We start from the raw sequence: 21,495 nt of genomic DNA on the forward strand, positions 1-21,495 counted from the left end.
CAGTCAATTCACTCATATATTGACCTATATTCTCTATTGTTTTTTAGTACTCCAATGATTTGTAGATAAAACAGACTCTATTCCTAGTGTATTTATGATAGGAAAAAAAAATCTACTTTAAGAATGCTTCCAGGGGCAGCTAGGTGGCACAGTGGATAGAACACTGGCCCTGGAGTCAGGAGTACCCGAGTTCAAATCCAGCCTCAGACACTTAACACTTACTAACTGTGTGACCCTGGGCAAGTCACTTAACCCTAATTGCTTCATTTAAAAAAAAAAAAAGAATGCTTCCTTACTTTCTGTCCATTGACCTTCTTGTTGCTTTCTTGTTATCTGAAAATAAAGGCAGGTTCTTTAAGATTCATACTATAAGCAAACAACCGTCCTCAATTCTTGTTAATCCCTTCATCTAACTTGTAGGAATGATGTTTTTCTCATTAAACTACACTGATTAGAATGGAAGTATTGAGGGAGTTAATGTATAACAGCCTAGGGTAGCTTCTTTACTATAATCATGCTTATTGGGCAGCTGTATTGATTCAGTAATGGTTCTTGTGACATGGTGTGCCTTTTCATTCCAGCAGACTTTCAGCTCCTACACTAGATTCTGAGACATCATAATGATGAAGATATTTTCCCTTTCTTCAAAGGGCCTTACAGTGTTATTGTATTGTTCAGATTTTAAATATTAATTGTAGTTGGTAAAAATGCTAAAACCTTTCAGTAATCTCTGTGGTTTCTGCATCTATTTTAACTAGGCAAGTACACAAACAGATGCCCTGAAACTTCCAACTACACAGCCTCCTCGGCTTTTAAAGAACAAAGCATTATTGTGTAAACCCATCACACAGACCAAGGCTACTTCTTGCAAACCACATACGCAAAACAAAGAATGTCAGACAGGTATGTATCCTTCTCCTCATACCTGGAGGATTTTTTCCCTTCCCTTTTAATTTTAAAAGGAAACGAAGGTATTGGAAATTGTTTTAATTTTAAACAATTACATTCATTATTTAATCCTCTACATCAGATACCTCATTTTACTTATTTTAACTGCCCTACTTGTGTTTGAGTTGCTTTAGCTGCATAATCCGGAACCAGATAGATAGCTTTTGAATTTGTACCAATAATGTGTTTGTTTATAAGATACATGTATTTCAAGTTTAACATAGAAAGGTTAATAAAAACAAATTAGGAAGGCAGTCACAAAAATTTTATATCAAGCACCATTTTGGTTTGTATAAGATGCTTTAATAGTTTGTAAAATCAGTCTGATTTGGCAGGAATCTTTTTATATATTTCCTGTAAATCTAATTGTGTTGGACATTCTTTATTAAAAATATGTTTGTGCATGTATATTTAGCATTCATTCAACTGGATTCAATGTGTGCATGCATGCATGTGTGTGTCTGTGTGTCTGTTTAACTCAACAGGTCACTTTCAAATCATTAGCAACAAAATTTTAAAGCTGGAAAAGACCTTAATGATAGCTCCCTTTTATTATTAATGCCTTGTTTTTATATCATAATTTCCTTCTCATCCCAGTTTGAACCTTCTCCCTTTTAACAAAAATATTTGACCAAAACCAAGTGACAAAGCTACTGCATCTTACAGTATATGTAACATTCCACATTCATAAGACACTCCTTTTCTTCTCTTCCCTTCCCCCATTTCTGCTGAGGTAAAGGGTTCTAACATCTTCAGGACCAAGATTAGTTACTGAATTTGATCTGAATTTATCAGTCTTTGTGTTCCTTTTCTATTGTAGTCATTGTATATCTTGTTCTTCTGGCTCTATTATCTTTGTCTTATATCAGTTCATTCAAGTCTTTCCATATTTCTATGAATAAATTCTTCATTATGTCATTTCCTATGACAATACTTTTCCAATACATTTATTTTTCACATTTTGTTCAGGCGTTCCCCAGTCAATATCAGTAACTTTCCAGTTTCTTGCTACCACAAGAAAGTGCTGCTTCCAATTTTTTTGGGGGGGGGGGGGTTGAGGCAATTGGGGTTAAGTGACTTGCCCAGGGTCACACAGCTAGTAAGTGTTAAGTGTCTAAGGACGGATTCGAACTCAGGTCCTCCTGAATCCAGGGCCAGTGCTCTATCCGCTGCGCCACCTAGCTGCCCCTGCTTCCCATATTTTGATATATGTGAGAACTTTATTTCTATATAGGGCCATTGGGATGGCTAGGTTAAGTATATTGAAGGACATTTCTTACCTATCTCTAAATTGTTTTCTAAAATGGTTTGGCCAATTTATATCTTAATCAACAATGTATTATCATCAGTGTTCCTTTATTTGCACAGCTCTTCTTATACTTGGCTGTTTTCAGCTTTGCCAATTTGATGGATTGAGGTAAAGCCTTGGAGTTGTTTTAATTCCATTTCTATTAATGATATGAAGCATTTTTCATATAGTTGTTGACAGTTTGCATTACTTTTGAGAACTGCTTGTTCATAACCTTTGTCTACTTGTCTCTTAAGGAGTAACTCTAGGTCTTGTATAATTGCAATTCCCCATCAATCTTGGACACCAGACTTTTGTCATAGATATTTAATACAAAAATTTGTTCTCAATTCTGGTTTTGTTATTCTTGCTGCATTATTTCTTTTTTTTTTTAAATAAAGTATCTTTTTTCCCGTTACATGTAAAGATAGTTCTTAACTTTTGTTTATACGAGCTTTCCAATTTCAGATTTTTCTCCCTCCCTCCCTTCTCTTCCCCCTCCCCTAGACAGCAGACATCTAGCTGCATTATTTCTAATAGATTTTAAGTGATATTTGTTCTCATGACCTAGATATTGCCTTATATCCGTCCCCTTTCTCCTAGAGTCTTTTTAAAAAATGAAGAAAAGGAAGAAGAAAAAAATCAGCAAAACAGATCAGTACATCAAAAAGTATAATGTTATATTCAATGTTGCCTACTTGTTGACTTCTTGCTTCTGCAAAGGGGCAAGAGAACTTATCTTCCTTCTCATATCGCTTCTTTTGTACCAAATTTGTTCTTTATAGTTTTGCAACATTCAATTTTGATTTTTTTTACAGTTGTTTTTTATGGCATTTACATTTAGTTGTAGTCATTGTATGTATTATTTTCCTGACTTATTTGACTTCCTTCACTTAGCATTTGTTCAAGTAAGTATTTCCATGGTTCTTTTTATTCTCCATCTTTGTTGTTTCTTACAGCAAAGTCATGTTCTAGTATCCTCATAAAGCACAATATGTGTAGCCATTCCACATTTGGTGATTACCTTGTGGTTCAGCAGTGGAATCTCTGAGCCAAAAGGTATTGGCACGTTAGCCTGTTTCTTTACATAATTCCATTGATTCACTTCTCTACAGACAATGCCCTACAGTATTTATTTTTGTACCATCTCTCCACCTTTCCAATTCATGGTAGATAGATGACCCAGAAACAACAATCCAAGATGGTGGCCCAATATTGAGTAAACCCAAGAATACAAACTTATCAGCAAAGAACCATTTGGAAAAACTGGAAGACAGCTTAGCTGAAAATAGTGTTTTGTACCATCAGTCACCCTGAGGTTCAATGAATATACATCGTATTATAAAAACATCACATCTGGATGGAATTAGGGAACAGGACTCCTTAGTACTTTAGCTAGTTAATGTTGGGATAGAATTCTTAACAATACAAGGGAGAACAGCGATCTTAAAATATAAAATGGATATTTTTCATTACATAAAAGACCTCACACTTTACAGTTGAAGGAGCTGAGGAAAGGAAAAGTTAAATGACTTTTCTAGTCATGTAAGTAGTTTTTAGGATATCTCATTGCTACTTCAAACTTAACATGTTTAGAATCAAACAAATCTTCCTTTCCCCAAGAATAAAAACTTCATCTCACAACTTTTCTGTTTCTATAAATGGAGCTATCATTCTCAGGCACAGCCCTTAAATTCCTTTTAATTTGCTTTAACCTTTTTATTCAGTCAACCATTAAGTGTTAGTGTTTCTTTTTAAAATCTCTCTCTCATGTTCAGTTCTTTCTTGTTAATTCTTCCTGCCATCGTCCAGATCTAAGCAATGATCACCTTATGCACAGATTTTTTTTTTTTTGGGCAGGGCAATGAGGGTTAAGTGACTTGCCCAGGGTCACACAGCTAGTTAAGTGTCAGAGGCTGGATTTGAACTCAGGTCCTCCTGAATCCAAGGCCAGTGCTTTATCCACTGCGCCACCTAGCTGACCCCTGCACAGATTTTTATAATGGCTTACTAATACAGGTTTCCCAGCCTCTAGTCTCTACCTTCTGTAGTCCATCTTTCACAGGGCTGCCAGTTAATTTTTTCATTAAATAAAATTTGCAGCTCAGAAGCTTTCATTATGTTTCCAAGTGCTGTTTGGTTTCTTTCTTAGTATCTTTGTCCCTCCTGAAATGCCTTTTCTGTCCTTCCCCCTTTACTAAATCATAGTCATTCTTCAAGGACCAGTCTCTGTTCCATGAAATTTCACCCAACTGGTTACGGCCACATTGATTTTGACCTTTTCATAACAGATAGCATTTGGCATATCTTTTTTTTTTTTTTTTGTCAGAGCAGTGAGGGTTAAGTGACTTGCCCAGGGTCACACAGCTAGTAAGTGTCAAGTGTCTGAGGCCAGATTTGAACTCAGGTACTCCTGAATCCAGGGCCGGTGCTTTATCCACTGTGCTATCTAGCCGCCCCCATATCTTTTTTTTTTAATCATAAAAGTATTTTATTATTTTCCAGTTACATGTACAGATTTCAACATTTGTTTTAAAAAGATTTCAGACATGCCATATCAAACATTTATTAAGTGTCAGGCACTGTACTAAGCACTGGAGACAGAAAAAGAGACAAAAGACAGGCCCTGCCTTCAAGGAATTTACGATCTAACATGAGAGACAACATGCAAACAAATATATACAAAGCAAGATGTTTACAGGATATATAGAAAAAAATAACAGAAAAGACACTAGAATTAGGGGTTTGAAAAAGCTGCCTATAAAGGTGAGACTTAAAGGAAGCCAGGGAGGTAAGGTAAATTTGAGAATCATTAGCATAGAGATGATAACTGAACTAGTATAGAGGGTGAGGAGAAGAGGGCCCAGGACAGAACCCTGAGGGACCCATATAGGTAGAGGACATGATCTGGAAGAGGATCCAACAAAAGACATAAAGAGCAGTCAGGATAACCAGGAGAAAGAGTTGTCTTTAAAAAAACCTAGAGAGAAGAATATCAAGGAAGAGGCTTCACAGAGGTCAAGAATGAGAACTGAGAAAAGGCCATTGGAGTTGACAACTGATTGGTAACTTTGGAGAGAGCAGTTTTTGTGGAATCATCTATCTTTTGGAGGAGGCGGAATGGAATAGGCTGGCTTGAACAAAAAAACCCTGAAAACCTCAAAAACATGTTGGGCACCAGTTCAACTGGAATTCTTTGAAGATCTGAAGTAGGAAGGGTTTTTTTTTCTTGGTTATTCATGAAATGAGAGTGCTAGAGGAAAAACTTAGAAAAGCAATAAGAACTGTAGAAGAGGGGCAGCTAGGTGGTGCAGTGGATAGAGCACCGGCCCTGGATTCAGGAGCACCTGAGTTCAAATCCGGCCTCAGACATTTAACACTTACTAGCTGTGTGACCCTGGGCAAGTCACTTAACCCCAATTGCCCAAAAAAAAAGAACTATAGAAGAAAACTGGATAGGGAATTAACATCCTGCTGCAAGAGGTACAAAACCTTGCCCAAGCAACAAACCCCCAGAAAATTAGAATGGGCCAAACAGAAGCCCCCAATGGCTATTTTCTTTTTTTCTTCTCTCACACCTAAACCTTTTTCTTGCCTCCCCTGCTCCAATCTCTTCTTGTCGATTCCCTCTTTCTGTTTGTCTCACTCAATGATTGTTTTGGTTTCTTTTCCTTCCCATATTCTCCAAGGGACTTGGGTTCTTATAATTTTTCCTTCTTCTACCCCCTTATCTTTGTTTCTACAGATTATTGGGGGAGGGGGAGGGTAGAGTTTCACTGGGCTGGTGGTGAAGAAGATGAATAAAGAAACCACCAACTTTTTAAAAAAGGGCAGAGGTAGGAAATGTAATCAACAATGTTCAATTGAAAAAATGGGACAGATTTTTTGTAAGAGTTATGCCCATGTGCTCCATTGGTAATTATATAGTGTATGTAAGAACTCAAGGCGGATTATCAGAATGTTGGGCAGATCCCCTTTGATTCACTTTTGGAATTTATTGATACTAAACATTTTATTTCAGGTGATAATTTATAGTTTTATGTTTCTTATTTTGAAAAATGTTCATTTTTGTCCACTTGTCAGGAAATGGCTCTTAAATTATGCAGTTTTACTATCATATTCATTTTACTATGTAATTATATAACAACTGACCACTTTGGAAATATAAATGAAATATCTCTTAAGACTTAGGTTTTTTAAATAAAAATGTACCTTAAATGTCATCTAGTCTAACTTCACCCTAATGCTAATTATTGAACAACTTTTTAATTTCTTTTTTCCTATTTTTATGTTTCATTATTAGAAGATATCCCAAGTCCACCCCCAGTCATCATAGTGCCAGTTCCTGTACCAGTGTTTGTGCCCATACCACTGCATCTTTATACACAATATGCACCAGTCCCATTTGGGCTACCAATACCAGTGAGTCATTATTCTAATTTAACTAAGATCTAATTTATGGTTTCCCTGTAGTATATAGTTTATGGTTTTTCATATCAAAACTGGATTTATTGATAAAAGTGGGAAAACTACTATTTGTAATATAGCTGATGATGTGTGGTAACAGTAATAACTGATATTTAGCATATTATGTAGTTTACAAAGTGCTTTATATCCACGATTCCATTTGATCCTCAAAATCCTGTGAAGTAGGTATACATATTCACATTGTTTATAATGAGTGCTTATTTGTTGTCTGCTCATGTAATCATAAAGATTGTAAGAGAATATTAACATTCATGTTCAAAAAACAATACAGTAGAATATAAACAGAAATATTCAACTTTTACTTGAGTGATCCAAAATTTAATGAAATAAACTGATAGGCAGCCTTTATTTTTAATAATAATTTTAAAACACGTTACATTTGCCTACTTTTCTGTATTTCTTTCAGAGCATTTTAAAATATTATCATTTGATCTTCTCAAAACATCCCTCTGAGGTAGTTTGTTCTCATTCCAAAGGACATCCATTTACAAAAACATACTTTGAACAGGAAAACCATTATCTAAGCAGCTGCCTAATTTTGTAACAAAATTAGAGTTCTATTCTATAACACCTAAATATTTTCTTAGATGCCAGTCCCCATGCTTATTCCTACAACAGTGGACAGTGCAAATAAGGTCAATGAGACCATCCAAGACATTAAGGAAAATATGTCTCCTCATCCATTTGAGACTGACCTTCTTCAGATGGCAGAAATAATTGCAGAAGATGAAGAGAAGGAAAAAACATTGTCTCATGGAGGTTGGTATTGTCTTAAGTTAAAAAAAAATACTGATGGGGCAGCTAGGTGCCACAGTGGATAGAGCACTGGACCTGGATTCAGAAGGACCTGAGTTCAAATCCAGCCTCAGGCACTTGACACTTACTGTGTGACCCTGGGCAAGTCACCTAACCCCCACTGCCCCCCACCCTCCCCAAATACTGAGACCTTAATAAATTTGAATGTATAGACAACAGGTAAATTTAAATGCATAGAGAGCAGTGATCATTTTTGAGAATTTTCTTAAATAGTGACATTTTGTTTGGGGTTTATGTTGACTTTTAAGCCTTAAGCCTCTTTGAAAACTTTTTAAAAATTTTTTTAATATTTTGAGATACTCATAGTCTATAATGTCTATGTAATAATCTCAAATGTTTTCAGGGTTTATTGTCATCTAGTACATTTCCCTAACCAAAAGCCATCATGCTTATTTGTGTAATTTTCTTCTATGTGTTGTCTTTTTTCCCCTCTTGATGATATTTCCTGTAGTAGATCCATAGAATTATTGATACTCAAAGTGAAAAGAAACCTAAGAATTTATCTAGAACAACCTTTAATTGAGTAGGAACTCTTCCCCTCCATCATATCAGACACACTCTACCACCATACCAATCAGTAGTCATTAAATATTCCATCAGTCTGTTAGATAAGAAGCATTTGTCAGGCACACACCATGTGTCAGGCATTGTGCCAGGCACCTTGGTGTACAAAAACAAAAATCTTTGCCCTCAGAGAGCTCATACTCCATCAAGGAAAACTGCATATATGCATGCATATAAGTTGATAAACACACATATGTGTGTATATAGATGCATATAAATACAAATATGCCTATACATGGACAGATAGTAGATGCAGAATGATTTGGGGGAGGATATGGGGCTAACAGCTGGAGGGCATGTGGTCCAAATAAAGAAGGGCCTCATATAGATGATGGCCCAGAAGCTAAGCTTTAAAAGGACCTAAACTCTGATGTTTATTACTTCCTCTTCAGTTAGCCTGTATGTCTTCTCAGCCAACTGATTCTCTAGTGTATAACTTTTTTTTTTTTTAAAGTAAAATGTAGTTTGGGGTGTACCTGTATGCCTTCTTGGAATAGTTAATTCTTTACTGACTTCAGAGAAGTACTGAGTATTTCTTTTTTTATATGCTCATTATTTCTTTTCTTTTTTTTCTTTTTCTTTCTTTTTTGCTGGGCAATGAAGGTTAAGTGACTTGCCCAGGGTCACACAGCTAGTAAGCGTCAAGTGTCTGAGGCCGGATTTGAACTCTGGTCCTCCTGAATCCAGGGCTGGTGCTTTATCCACTGCGCCACCTAGCTGCCCCCTTTCTTTTTTTATATGAAGATATGCTGAAATTCTTTCTAAACTGGTCCACAAATCTGCCATAACATATCATTTGGGATGAGAAAAAGAAATATGTGTTTATATGTGAGTGAGCTTAATTTCCTGATCATTATAAATTGTTTCTTTTTTCTTGAGGGTCTCAAACATCTGAGCATGAGCTCTTTCTTGACACCAAGATATTTGAGAAAGGTTTGTACTTTTCAATACATTCTGATTTCTCCCAGTCCTACTTTTCTAGTCACTAGCAAATACTATAACATATTTCTTGCTTGGTTTTGTTTTGTTTTGGAAATTTTCTGTTGTCTGTGTTAAAATTTCAGACCAAGGAAGCACATATAGTGGTGATCTCGAATCAGAAGCAGTGTCTACTCCACATAGTTGGGAGGAAGAACTTAATCATTATGCCTTAAGGTCAAATACCACACAGGAACTGGATCTAGAACCGAAGCAGTCACCAAAAGTGGATACAGAACAAGATCTAGAGGCAGATTTTCCATCAGGTTTGTGCAGAGTTAAAAAAATTACCTTTCTTAGATTAGAACAATTCTCAATTAATATTTATCAGGCAATCAGAAGGTATTAGGAAAAGATGGCTTAGAAGGTCGGCAGGAAAGGTCTTTTGTACTGGGGTGAGAGTGTAGTGTAGACCCAGGCCACGTTGGCACATATCCAGCTCCAGGCAGGTCACCCTAGAGAAACAGGTTTTTGGAGTTTTAGAATCAGCTGTGGCACCTACTTTTGGAACCCAGCTCACGGACTAGTGAGGGGGGTCAAGTGGTTGGCCAGGGGGGAGATTGCAGGGGTCTTTGTTGATGCTGAGGCTGGACTCTGTTGTTTTGCTGTGCTCAGAACCAGGAATCATTCTTGAGTGCAGCCCAGGTTGGGGAGGGGCCCAGGCCCTCTGGAGCTTGCAGCCACAGAGAAACAGGATTTTGTTTGCGGCTTAAAGAGCAAGCAGGCCTGTGGTTAAGCAATTTATAGGAATCTTCCTGGTACATAGATTTTTTTTATTTGTCCATTTAATTCACTTTGTAATTTCCTTTTGGATATAGAAACCTTTGATCCCCTTACTAAGGGAATGGGAATTCAGTCTCGCTCACGACCAAGACGACGACACAGAGATGGCTTCCCACAACCCAAGCGAAGAGTAAGCAGAAGCTGCATCACTGGGGCCTTGATAAGTTTCTCTGATATTCTCTTTCTTCATTTACTCAACAGACATTTATTGAAAGTCTCTATGCATCAGCCATTTTTCTAGTTGCTGTGTAGCTCAGTGCGGTTAAACTCAAATAAAAATGGGAACCATTAATCCATACATAAGGATGTCTCTGGACCACATATTGATTTAGTTTTAAAATGTAATGTTATCTGTATTTTTATTGTATTTTCATTTTGTTAAATGTTTCCTAATTACTTTAATCTGGTTCAGGCCTCTCTCAGGAGTGTTGTAGGCACAAGCATGTTTGGCACCTTTGGTGTGGATTATTTTAATTGTTTTATGGGTTTTGAAGCATTGTTTTCTGAAGACATTTTTTACTTCCACTAAAAACAACCTTGGATCAAAGGCAGACTTTCTATGAAAAACATTTAGAAGAAGTCATTTCTTCTACTCATGTTTTCTTTACCTCTCAAGTTATTAAAAAACATAGTTTCAAATACAACTCTTTCATCCTTAGCCCAAAATACATAAATAGGGGCGGCTAGGTGGCACAGTGGATAAAGCACCATCCCTGGATTCAGGAGGACCTGAGTTCAAATGTGACACTTGGCACTTACTGGCTGTGTGACCCTGGGCAAGTCACTTAATCCTCATTGCCCTGACCCAAAAAACCCCCCAAAACATAAGTAACTTACCTTTCTAACCAAAAAGAACTAGATGTGTTGGAATTTGAGAACTTAACAATTATTAGCTTTCAGACATGTATGAAGAGTGGAACATTTAATAGTTCTAATGATCTTCTCAATTCAGCTCAGTAAATCTTTAACATTTATTCTTTGTGTGAATGTAAAGAATCATATACTACCATACTGGGGAAACAGTGAAGAATACCACCTCTGCCCTTAAAGACCTAACATATTTCATATTGGAAGGATTCAGGTGTTTAGATATCCAAGTAAGTGATACGGTGTAGAAATGCCTTAAGGGGAAAGGAGAGTGCTACAAGAAAGGGAAAACTCATTTGGCAAAGGTGGGTTGGGAAGGTGAGATGGTAGAAAACTCCATTCTTGAGATGATACCTGAGTTGGACCTTGAAGGAAGTTAAAGATTTGAGCAGGCGATGTTGGGAAGGAGTAGTATGTTATGTTCTGTTTTTTGTTTGTTTTTTTGCAGGCAGTGAGGGTTAAGTGACTTGCCTAGGGTCACACAGCTAGTAAGTGTCAAGTGTCTGAGGCCGGTTTGAACTCAGGTCCCCCTGAATTCAGGGTTGGTGCTTTATCCACTGTACCACCTATCTGCCATTTTTTAAAAAATTTTTATTTTTGCGGGCAGTGACCATTAAGTGACTTGCCTAGGGTCTGTTATGTTCTGTGAAGTTAAAATAATTCTACTGGTAAATAGTAAACTCGGTATAAAGATTCCGTATTTTCTAATCTGGATGTAAAGTTGGTAGCTGTGTAAAGCATAAATTGGAGAGTAAAGAGTCCAGCAGCAGGCATAACTACTAAAATATTCTAGGCTAGAAGTAATGATGTCTTAAAATAGAAAAGAGGTTAGACACAAGAAATTCTTCAGAAATCATATCAACAGAATTTAACAGCTGAGTGAATATAGGATGTGAAGGAAAGGAAAAAGTCAAAGATAACTCCAAAGTTAGAGCCAGAGTTACTGGGAGTATGATGATACAGCAACAAAAAATTGAACGTACACATCCAGAAGTCATGGAGTTTGCTGTCCATACATTGTGAAACCTTTCTGGTATTATAGCTGTTAGCATATGTATCCTAAGATTTTATTTGCTGTTTTGTCTGAATGACCTATAAGATATCTACCAGCTCTAACCCTGTGTTTCTTATACTCACTTGTTACTATATCATACTAATACTCCACAGATTTCATCACTACTAAGTTTGAAAACTTGGCTGATTTATAAAGCCATTAAGGTACTACAAAAGTGGGGTAAAGAAAGCTTGTCTTTCCAATGCCTAATAATGTTCCTCTTGATTCAATTGAGAAGAAAGAAGGTAACCTTTCTTTAAAGCAAAATTGGTTTAAAACAACCCTGTTTATTGTGTTTCTTTCACTTAATTAGAAAGTTAAAATAGAATCTATCTTATTCTTTTATCAATGCATTGTTAATCTTATATATTAATATCTTGATATATTATATCATTACTTTCTAAGAAGAGGACCTGAAGCTAAAAATTATATCCTGTGTATTTGTAGGGAAGGAAGAAGTCTATAGTAGCTGCAGAGCCCAAGAATTTCATTCAAGGAACAATTCAAGGTGGTTCAGTACCCCCAATGACACTGAAATACATGTATGGAGTAAATGCCTGGAAGAATTGGGTTAAGTGGAAAAATGCCAAGGAAGAACAGGGGGAACAGAAATTTGGAGGTAAACATGCGTAGGCTTCCCTTGATATAGGTGAGAGGCGGGGGGTTGAGGGGGTGGAGGTAGTCAAAAAGGGTCATAGGTCTATGCAGTTTACTGTTAAACAGTAAACTGGGTATAAAGATTTCCAAGTCTCTAATCTGATTGTGAAGTTTTTTCCCCTTTCATTTAAGTTTTTCCTCTTTCCTTGTCAGGTGTTGAACCTGTTCCATGCTCTGATTCTTTGGGAAGTGCCCAAGATCAATCGCTCTCTCAAGAAACCTCTGAGCCCAGCTGCAGAGGTATAACTAATTTACAGAACCTGTTATGTTTTCATTTTCTCACTAAACATAGAAATGTAAATGTCATTGTACATTTCCTTGAGTTAATAGATTGTGAAAAAGAACCATTTTATGATAGGAGCCTTTTATTGAAAGAGCACTAGGTTTTTAGTCAAGACATGGGTTTGGTAAACCCTACCTCTTACTAACTAACTGTATGATATGAGGCAAATGATTTTATATTTCTGACTTCCTATTTTCTTGTTTGTAAAATGAAAGGTGGTACTTGTACTCCCTGTTTCACAGGTTTGTGAATACCAAAGGAGATAGTAATATGAAAACCAATTATAGCTATAAATCATTATATTAATATAAACTGTTGGGATTATCAAATTTACAAATGAATGTCTGATCTCATCAATTCTGGAGTCCTCTCCTACCATACAGATTACAATCCTTCCATGCCTGCCTATTCTATGCAACTCTTGAGCATGTCTTCCTAAAATTTTGCCTCAGGAGGTCCATCCAACATGCTGGAAATCTTCCTCATTCCCTTCCTACATGACAACGGTACCTTCCAATGTAGCACTCTGACCTTCCACCTCTCATCCCTTTCTTTCATCACTTGACTAGCCCATCTTCTCTTACTATTACACAACTTCTTGAAGACTTTTTTCCCTATTCCTTGGAGTACCTCCTTGGTTATAACTTTCAGCCTGCTTGCACCTACAGTAAACCTCTCCATTGACCTCTGAGTGATACTCATTTTTAGTTCTTCAAAGGCAGTTGTATTCTGTGTCTGTCATTTAATTATGTTAGTTTGTTATTATAATATTCGTTGTTATTAGGTTAGTATTGAAAAGATGTGCCTTTGGTTTCGTGGGAAGCTTGGGGGTTAGTAAGTGTGCGCTGTCATTTTCTGAAAGCAATTAAGTATGCTCTCTTCCTTTTGTTCAACTGTGGGCTCCAATTGTCCATCTGTGCTTTCTGTGCCATACAGAATACAAGATCCCAGTGTGTTGTTGATTATGAAAAAGCATTTAATTTAGTATAATAAAATCCCAACTTGGAGGCATTTTTACAGTATATATCCCATCCATGCATTGAGATGATTACAGATTCTTTGGATGATATGACAGCAGAAAATAGCCCTGTTCCAAAGAATCAGGCTAGTCATAAAGATATACTTGTCAGAGATATGCAAGATTTTTGTGAGGGAAAACATGTAGTGCAAAATCTGTGATTGAAGAGGGATGCTCTATGATTGGTAAGGTCTTCTAGATGCTCTTCCACCTTCCATCAAGTCCCATATCATTTCAGAATCTCCTAGAAGAGATCTATACTCACACCAAGGAGCTTATGATATCCATCCATACAGGAAACACCAAGTAGATGAAGAATATATTTCCCCAGTTTCAACTTTGAGATTATTATTATTATGTTAAATTATTGAACAAATTGCCTCAAATATTGCTATTGGGTAGGTAAATAAGTATCTCACATGCAGATTTTTGAATGAATGGTTTTATAATGTGGTTATATTTTGATAGTCTCATGGGAGGTTAAGGAATTTGGGATCATTTTCTAACTGTGTATAACAAACAGCCAGAAGCTATAATGCGTTCTCATACTTGTTAGAAGTTGATATTTCATATTCTTGTCCCACCCTCCCACAGTTCGCCCTATAAAGCTAAAGGAAGAAATTTTGTCCTGTACTTTTGCTGAGTTGAGTTTGGGTTTGTGCCAGTTTATCCAAGAGGTGCGGAGACCAAATGGTGAAAAATATGATCCAGACAGCATCTTATACTTGTGCCTTGGAATTCAACAGGTACCAAATTAAATTACTTTTCTTTATTTCTTACTGGTACTGACAGTTTTTATTTCTTAATAATTCTGGAAAAGCCCATGAATTAGTTTTTAAAAATAGTATAATAATTTGTACTTATTCGAACACTTTTTTTTTCCTTGTTGGCATAGTTTTGTTTTGTCTCCTTTAGGGATGAGGTTCAGGTGGCTTTAGAACTAGAGTTCATCTTATTTTTAAGATTTTAGATTAGTCAAATGTAATTTTCAGAAAGCTGCATTGATTTCCTTCAAGTGCTTGTATTTATTAATATTTCAAAATGATGGGTGTACTCTATTTGACAGATACTTACCATAGCCAATTGGAGATTAAAAAATTATTATCACTGGTCAAATCAGAGAGTTGATGCTATCTATTGTGTGCCTGTTGTTTGTACAGACTAGGCCATATGTGTTTCTTGAGACATATAAATAAGGGACTTCATCCTTACCCTTAAAAAGCTGACAGTTTAACTGTGTAAAGGTAAATTAACATGAATTACCAGTTAAATCTTAAAGATATGTTGTTTGTGTAGAAAGATGTCTTCCCCATTTAAAAAAATCAACATTTATTAAGTAGTCACATTAACTATGATTAATAGCCCTCAACTGCACATAAAAATAAATAGACATTAAAAAATTATCAAAGTAAGTAATCCCTTTGGAATGAAGACTAAAAGTTTAAACAATTTAAAGGAACCTGTTCATAGATTCAGTATACAGAATTTCATACCTGAAAATACTTCAAAGGGCATCTAAACCAACCCTTTCCCTAATAGGAACTCCTTCTACAATAATCTGAAGGAGGGGTGAAGCCTTCCACTCAAAGCAGCTTATTCTGTTTTTTAGCTGCTTTAATTGTTTAGAAGTTTTCCCTCACATTGAGCCAAAATTTGCCTCCACTGTTTCTACTTTTGCCCTATCTATTGGGCCAAGCAGAATATGTGTAACCCTTTTTTGGAATAGCAGTTCTTTAAATATTTGGAGACAGTGATCATACTACCCCTCTGTCCTTAACATTTCAAGACCATTGTATGTCTTAATTTTTAGTCCTCTCAACATCTTGTTTGCCTTTCTTCAGATTGATCTCTCTAACCTCCCCAGACCTACATCTTTTCCATTTCCTTCCTTAAAAATAGCCAGAGACTAACCTCAGTGCTGTAGATCTGGTCTGACCAAGGTTGAGCACAGCAAGGCTGTTAGACACAAGTCTTTTCTCACTATTATGCCGCAATGCTGACTTAAATTGAGTTTGCAGTCCCCTTAAACCTCTTGATATTTTTCACATGATCCATTGTCTAGGCAGTCCTTATCATACTATATACTTGTTTAGTAGATTATTCTGAATCTAACTGTAAGGTTTTTATACTTATCCTTACCAAATTTGATTATATAAAGTCACTCCATCCCTCTATCCTTTGGAGACCTCACTGGAGCCTGACTCTTGTCTAGGATGTTAGGTGTTTCACCCACTTTGCATCATTTGCAATTTGCTTTAAAATCTTGAATAATAGGGGCAGCTAGGTGGCACAGTGGATAGAACACCAGCCCTGGATTCAGGAGGACCTGAGTTCAAATCCGGCCTCAGACACTTGACACTTACTAGCTGTGTGACCCTGGGCAAGTCACTTAACCCCAGTTGCCTCACAAAGAAAACAGACAAACAAAAACCCCTCTCATAAGGGCTCCATCTTCCTTTAAAAGGAATCAGAGAGCAGAATCCCATTTGAGTCTTGCAACAACCCTGTTGTGAAAGTCCAGTCCTCCAAATAGATCTGAATCCACTTAACTGTATTGTCATCCAATCTTTGTTTTCCCTTGCCTTAGACATGTTATCTAAAGTAAATTCTGAGAACCAGATAATACATCAGGGCCACTTGTTTTGTGAATATAGCACCAAGGGAAATTCCTGTTTTTATGATTTAGATTTCAGTACAGTATTTGTATTTTGTGCTTGATTTCTCAACAACAGGTGAATGAGTTAGTTGAATTATTAGTGTTATCGATTTTAAGTGAATTTCCCAGTTAACCAAAGATTATCCACTTACACGCTAAAATTGTCTGGTATGAAGACACAGGACAAAGAGAAAAGAACTGCTAGAACTTTCTTTCCATTTGCACAATTTTATGTACTGATTTTAGGGCCTTTTTGTTTCTACCTCCAATAATCTGATCAAATGAATTATGTCTTTTATTTTTTGTTTTGTTTTGTTGGGTTTTTTTGCAGGGCAATGAGGGTTAAGTGACTTGCCCAGGTTCACACAGCTTAGTGTCAACTGTCTGAGGCTGGATTTGGACTCAGTTCCTCCGGTCCAAGGCCAATGCTTTATCCACTGTGACACTTAGCTACCCCCATTATGTCTTTTTAAAAAGTAGAGCCCTTGGGCAGCTAGGTGGCGCAGTGGATAGAGCACCAGCCTTGGATTCAGGAGGACCTGAGTTCAAATTCGACCTCAGACACTTAACACTTACTAGCTGTGTGACCCTGGCCAAGTCACTTAACCCCAATTGCCTCACCAAAAAAAAAAAAAAAGTAGAGCCCTTTACCAGAGATTAATTTAGTTAAGTGAAATAAGCCAAGAAAGAAAAAAATCTTCCTCCAAACTTATCTGCCAGTAGAAAATGGGTAAATTTAGAAATTCATGACAAAATAGCATTTTAAAAATAAAGTTTTATTAGAAATCAAACCCTCTAACATTTGGATTCTCTGCTGTCCTCTTTAGCACTTAATTATGTGCTCTATTTTATACTTTTGTTTTGTGTCTGCTTTTTTCCCCTCAATGAACTAACTGGGTTAACACTTAATCTAATCTGCTCTCAAAAATTACTTTATTCTTAATTCTCCATGTCCAGCACTGTAAGCCTGAGTTTTTCTGCCTCTTAATAACTATAATTAACAGGTAAAGTCTTTTTTTTTATGACAAACTTTTTTTGCTTCTGGGGCTTTATGCATCTAGCTTTCAAGCACATACCTAAGGTCTCTTGAGTTCACTTAATATTGGCTAGCTCTTATTAATGTTTTTTCCCCAAAAACATTTCTTTTAAATATTTAACTTTAAATTAACTTACTACATTTCTAAATGTAATTTTTTAAAGTACATTCTTAAATCAGTTGAAAAAATATTTTGGTATGAATTAAATTTCTTTAAAAACCACTATATGAGGAATACATCTATTTAATAAATTTGAAGTATTTTATTATTATCATGTTCATATACAATATGAGTATAGACAATTCTGACTTTCTGTAAATTTGCATTATACAAATACAACTTTATGTAAAGACTCCTGAAAGAAATCCCTCTCCTTCTCTCCTCCACCCACCCCTCAAGAAAAACCCCACTTTTCAAAAAAGCTCCAAGTGAAAGCAGATACCACCACCTGATTGGGGGCTTGGCTGGAGACCTCTAATGCCAAGAGAGACATTTGCCCTGCTGTATTCACCCTCCCTCCTCTTCCATCTTCTATCCTTAACCGGGTACCATATATTTGTCCCCAGCCCCTGTGTGTTGCCCATCCACTCCTGTCTGTGACTGCCTCCTCCCCCCTACACACATGTACACGTGCACACACATGTATCTTCCCCCTCTGCATGTATTTCCTCTTGGTTCTGGCCAGACTCCAACATGGCTAGCCCTGGCCTCTACATGTTCCTCTTCCTGCTCTCTCTTCTCTGGCCCCTGACCCCACATGTCTTTGTTTTTTGTTTGTTTTGTTTTTGTTTTGTTTTGTTTTTGGCAGTGGGGGTCAAGTGACTTGCCCAGGGTCACACAGCTAGTAAGTGTCAAGTGTCTGAGGCCGGATTTGAACTCAGGTATTCCTGAATTCAGGGCTGGTGCTTTAACCACTGCGCCATCTAGCTGCCCCCTCCCCACATGTCTTTGAATCATGTGCTGGCCCCCTCCCTCCACAGGCCTACAACCTCCCTTCCCTATGTCCACAGACAAATTCTCGTTATGTAACAAGCACTTTAGATAGAGATCTATGGAGTGGTCCATTTATATAAAGTGAGAATTGTCTGTATCTTGTACTATAGCTAATCATTCGACACACATTTTTAAGCACCTACTTAAGCCAAATATTGTGCTAGGTACCAGGAATACAAGGAATAAGGCAATCCCTACTCTATTGAATATTATTCTATTAGGGAATTCCACCTGTACCTATATAATTGAAGCAGAGGTCAAGAAAAACAAACAAACAAGTAACTGAAAAAAGGCCATTTGATTTGTCAATTAAGGGATCATTGGTAATTTTGGAAGGAGTGGTTTGAGTTGAATAATGAAATCTGAAGCTAAATTACAAAGGTGTAATGAAAGGAAATGGAAGAAGAAAGGTGTATGGACAGCTTTTTCTGGAGGGTTAGCTGAGAAAAGGACAAGAGTTAGGAGGAAAACTTGAAAAGGGAGGAAGATTCTTTAAAGGTGAGAGGGAGAGATTTGGGCCTATTTGAGGAAAATGGAAGGAACTAGAATATGGAGAGCGATTGAAGCTCTCCTAAGGGATGATCAAGGGGGAACACAGTCTGCTGGAAAGGATTAGAAGGCGTAGAATCCAGGGTATGTGTCAAGTTGGCCTTGGTAAGGAGAATTACTTCTTTGTCAAAGATTGGTGAAGAGCATTTTAAGGGAAGAGAAAGGGAAGATAAACAGCTCACATGAATATGACCTCGGTTTTATCAGTAAGAATTAAGCAGGTGAGAGTATAGAAAAGTTTGGGAGGCTTGATGAAAGAAGAGGAATAGCTTTGGTGGGAAATGAGATAGGGAATCAGGGAGGTATAAAGAGTTTTGTTTTACTACTATGAAGGCCCAGTTGTAGTTTGATAACATACATTTGTAAGTCTGTTAAATCAGTGTTACTTCCTCTCATGCTATTCAGAAGCACAAGACTGATGCAGGACTGGCTTTTGTCAAGAGATGATTGTCAGATGGGGTGATGAGCTGAGAGTAGAAAACAATGTGGAGTTGAATTGTCTAATTATCAGGCCAAGATTAGAGAGAGGGAAGTGGAATTAAAGCCTGGAAAGTTATCAGGGAATGGAGGAGTTCAAGGTTATGAAGAGGGAGAAATAGAAGCTTAGAGGGGGTAACAAAGATGTGGAACAACAGGTTATGGTAAATTCTTGATCAAGAGGAGTGGAACGGGGGCAGCTAGGTGGCACAGTGGATAAAGCACTGGCCCTGGATTCAGGAGTTCAAATCTGACACTTGACACTTACTAGCTGTATGACCCTGGGCAAGTCACTTAACCCTCCGTTGCCCCCCCCCCCCCCCCAAACCAAAAAACCAAAAACAAAGGAGTGGAATCCTTTAAGGGTGAGGTCCAGCTGTACCTCTTTGTGTGTGTCTGAGAATTAAGGAGTAGATCATGAAATTTAAAGAGAGATTAAGGATCTCAGAAGTTAGGTTGTTTGGGGAAATAATGACATGGAAATGGAAATCCGCTGGTATAAGAGGAAGATTTAAATCAGAAAGGGAAGGGATTATGTCTTGTAGACAATTGTCACCATGAATAGTTTGTATTGGGTAGGAAATAAAAGTAGTAATATTCAAAGGAGAGATTCTTGAGTAATGTTTACATTCAGAGGCTGTGGAGAGCAGAAAGTATTCCCGATCCTTCCTGTAGGGCCAGAGAGCATCAGGAGTTGTGAATGAAAGTACAGCCAGTGCTGAAAAGGATGGCCAGCCATGCAGCGATATTTGTGAGGAACCAGATCTTTGTGAGAGAGAGCAGACAGAAAGAGTGGGAGAGGAAAAGGTCTACAACAAAAGGCAGTTGGTTCACTCTAGAACTAGAATGCCAGAGGGTACAGTGGGTGGGATGTGGCCAGACATGGGGAGGGCAGTGATGAGAGAGGGAAGTAGACTAGCCTCTTGATGGATCCCACTTGAATACCCCCGTGGGTTTTCACTTTCCTCCCAGCTTTGTTGAGACTTTGCTGTCCTGCACATCCCAGGATTGTCAGAAAGGAATCCTTTCCTCTTCTTTCAGGGCTCCCAGTCTTAGCTCCTCTATCAGACTCATCATTTCTCTCATTGAAGCATCTCTTTATGTTTCAATAAACATTCAACAGTGTTTCAGAAAACATTTTTTCAAATATATCAGAGCCTAAGGTACATTTAAATTTTCTGTCTCAAACCTGATACCTTAATATCTGTTTCAGTGATATTTTTCTTTGTTTATTTAGAGGAACTGGTAACAACACTTCATATTGGACTGGGGTTAGAAATGAAAAGGAAAGCTTTCACTTTACCTTTGGTTTTTTGAAAAGCAATGGGAAAAAAATTAACTTTTGACCTCTTTCTGTGTACCAACAAAAATGTGTCCATCTTTCCTTTTTCATTGCAGTACCTGTTTGAGAATGGGAGAATAGATAACATTTTTACTGAACCCTATTCCAGATTTATGATTGAACTTACCAAACTCTTGAAAATATGGGAACCTACAATACTTCCTAATGGTAGGACAATAATGTGTTGGGGTTTTTTCCATGGGTTTTTTTTTTTTTAATCTGTATTCTTACATATATAAAACTTTTTGGTTTTCTGAGCCATCTGCCAGTCATGTCACAGTGACACTGGCATTTTTGCCATAAGTGTCACCACTCTCCCAAACTTTATGTTATGTAAATTATTCTCTCAACACTAGTGTCCTTGGTGGGGGGGGGAGACTGTGAAGTGATTGGTCTTTGGGAATTGTATGTATCTTATCCAAGAAAAATTACATATTTCTTCTCTCTTATTACCAAATACAAAAAATATATATATAGTTTTCATTCAGGCAGAATTCAGCAAGAATTCAAGATATGTGACATGTTTCCTTTTGAAAAACCTAAGAGATTTGTCCTATGATTTTAATATCTTTAAACCCTCAAAACACCTTTAAAAGATCTTAAGAAAACCATGCAATAACTAATCTTTAAGAGGGAATGCTATGATAGTTCCCCATCTCCCCTTCATGCTTATTTGAATATAGTAGAGGAAAATACA

At 37.1% G+C, this 21,495-nt stretch overlaps 1 protein-coding gene across 4 annotated transcripts in view; it reads left to right on the forward strand.

The window, feature by feature from the left end:
• ZMYM4 (zinc finger MYM-type containing 4) overlaps positions 1–21,495 on the forward strand; it is a 147,812-nt gene that overhangs the window by 116,738 nt on the left and 9,579 nt on the right. For all 4 annotated transcript variants that reach the window (XM_043992319.1, XM_043992320.1, XM_043992321.1 and 1 more), the window contains exons 18-27: positions 759–903; positions 6,540–6,658; positions 7,312–7,483; positions 8,984–9,037; positions 9,169–9,348; positions 9,901–9,995; positions 12,234–12,405; positions 12,597–12,683; positions 14,339–14,490; positions 20,855–20,966. In XM_043992319.1, coding sequence (XP_043848254.1) covers positions 759–903; positions 6,540–6,658; positions 7,312–7,483; positions 8,984–9,037; positions 9,169–9,348; positions 9,901–9,995; positions 12,234–12,405; positions 12,597–12,683; positions 14,339–14,490; positions 20,855–20,966 — 1,288 coding nt within the window. The remainder of the gene's footprint in view (positions 1–758; positions 904–6,539; positions 6,659–7,311; positions 7,484–8,983; positions 9,038–9,168; positions 9,349–9,900; positions 9,996–12,233; positions 12,406–12,596; positions 12,684–14,338; positions 14,491–20,854; positions 20,967–21,495) is intronic.

This window comes from Dromiciops gliroides, chromosome 3, assembly GCF_019393635.1.
Source record: "Dromiciops gliroides isolate mDroGli1 chromosome 3, mDroGli1.pri, whole genome shotgun sequence".
Lineage (NCBI taxonomy): Eukaryota > Metazoa > Chordata > Mammalia > Microbiotheria > Microbiotheriidae > Dromiciops > Dromiciops gliroides.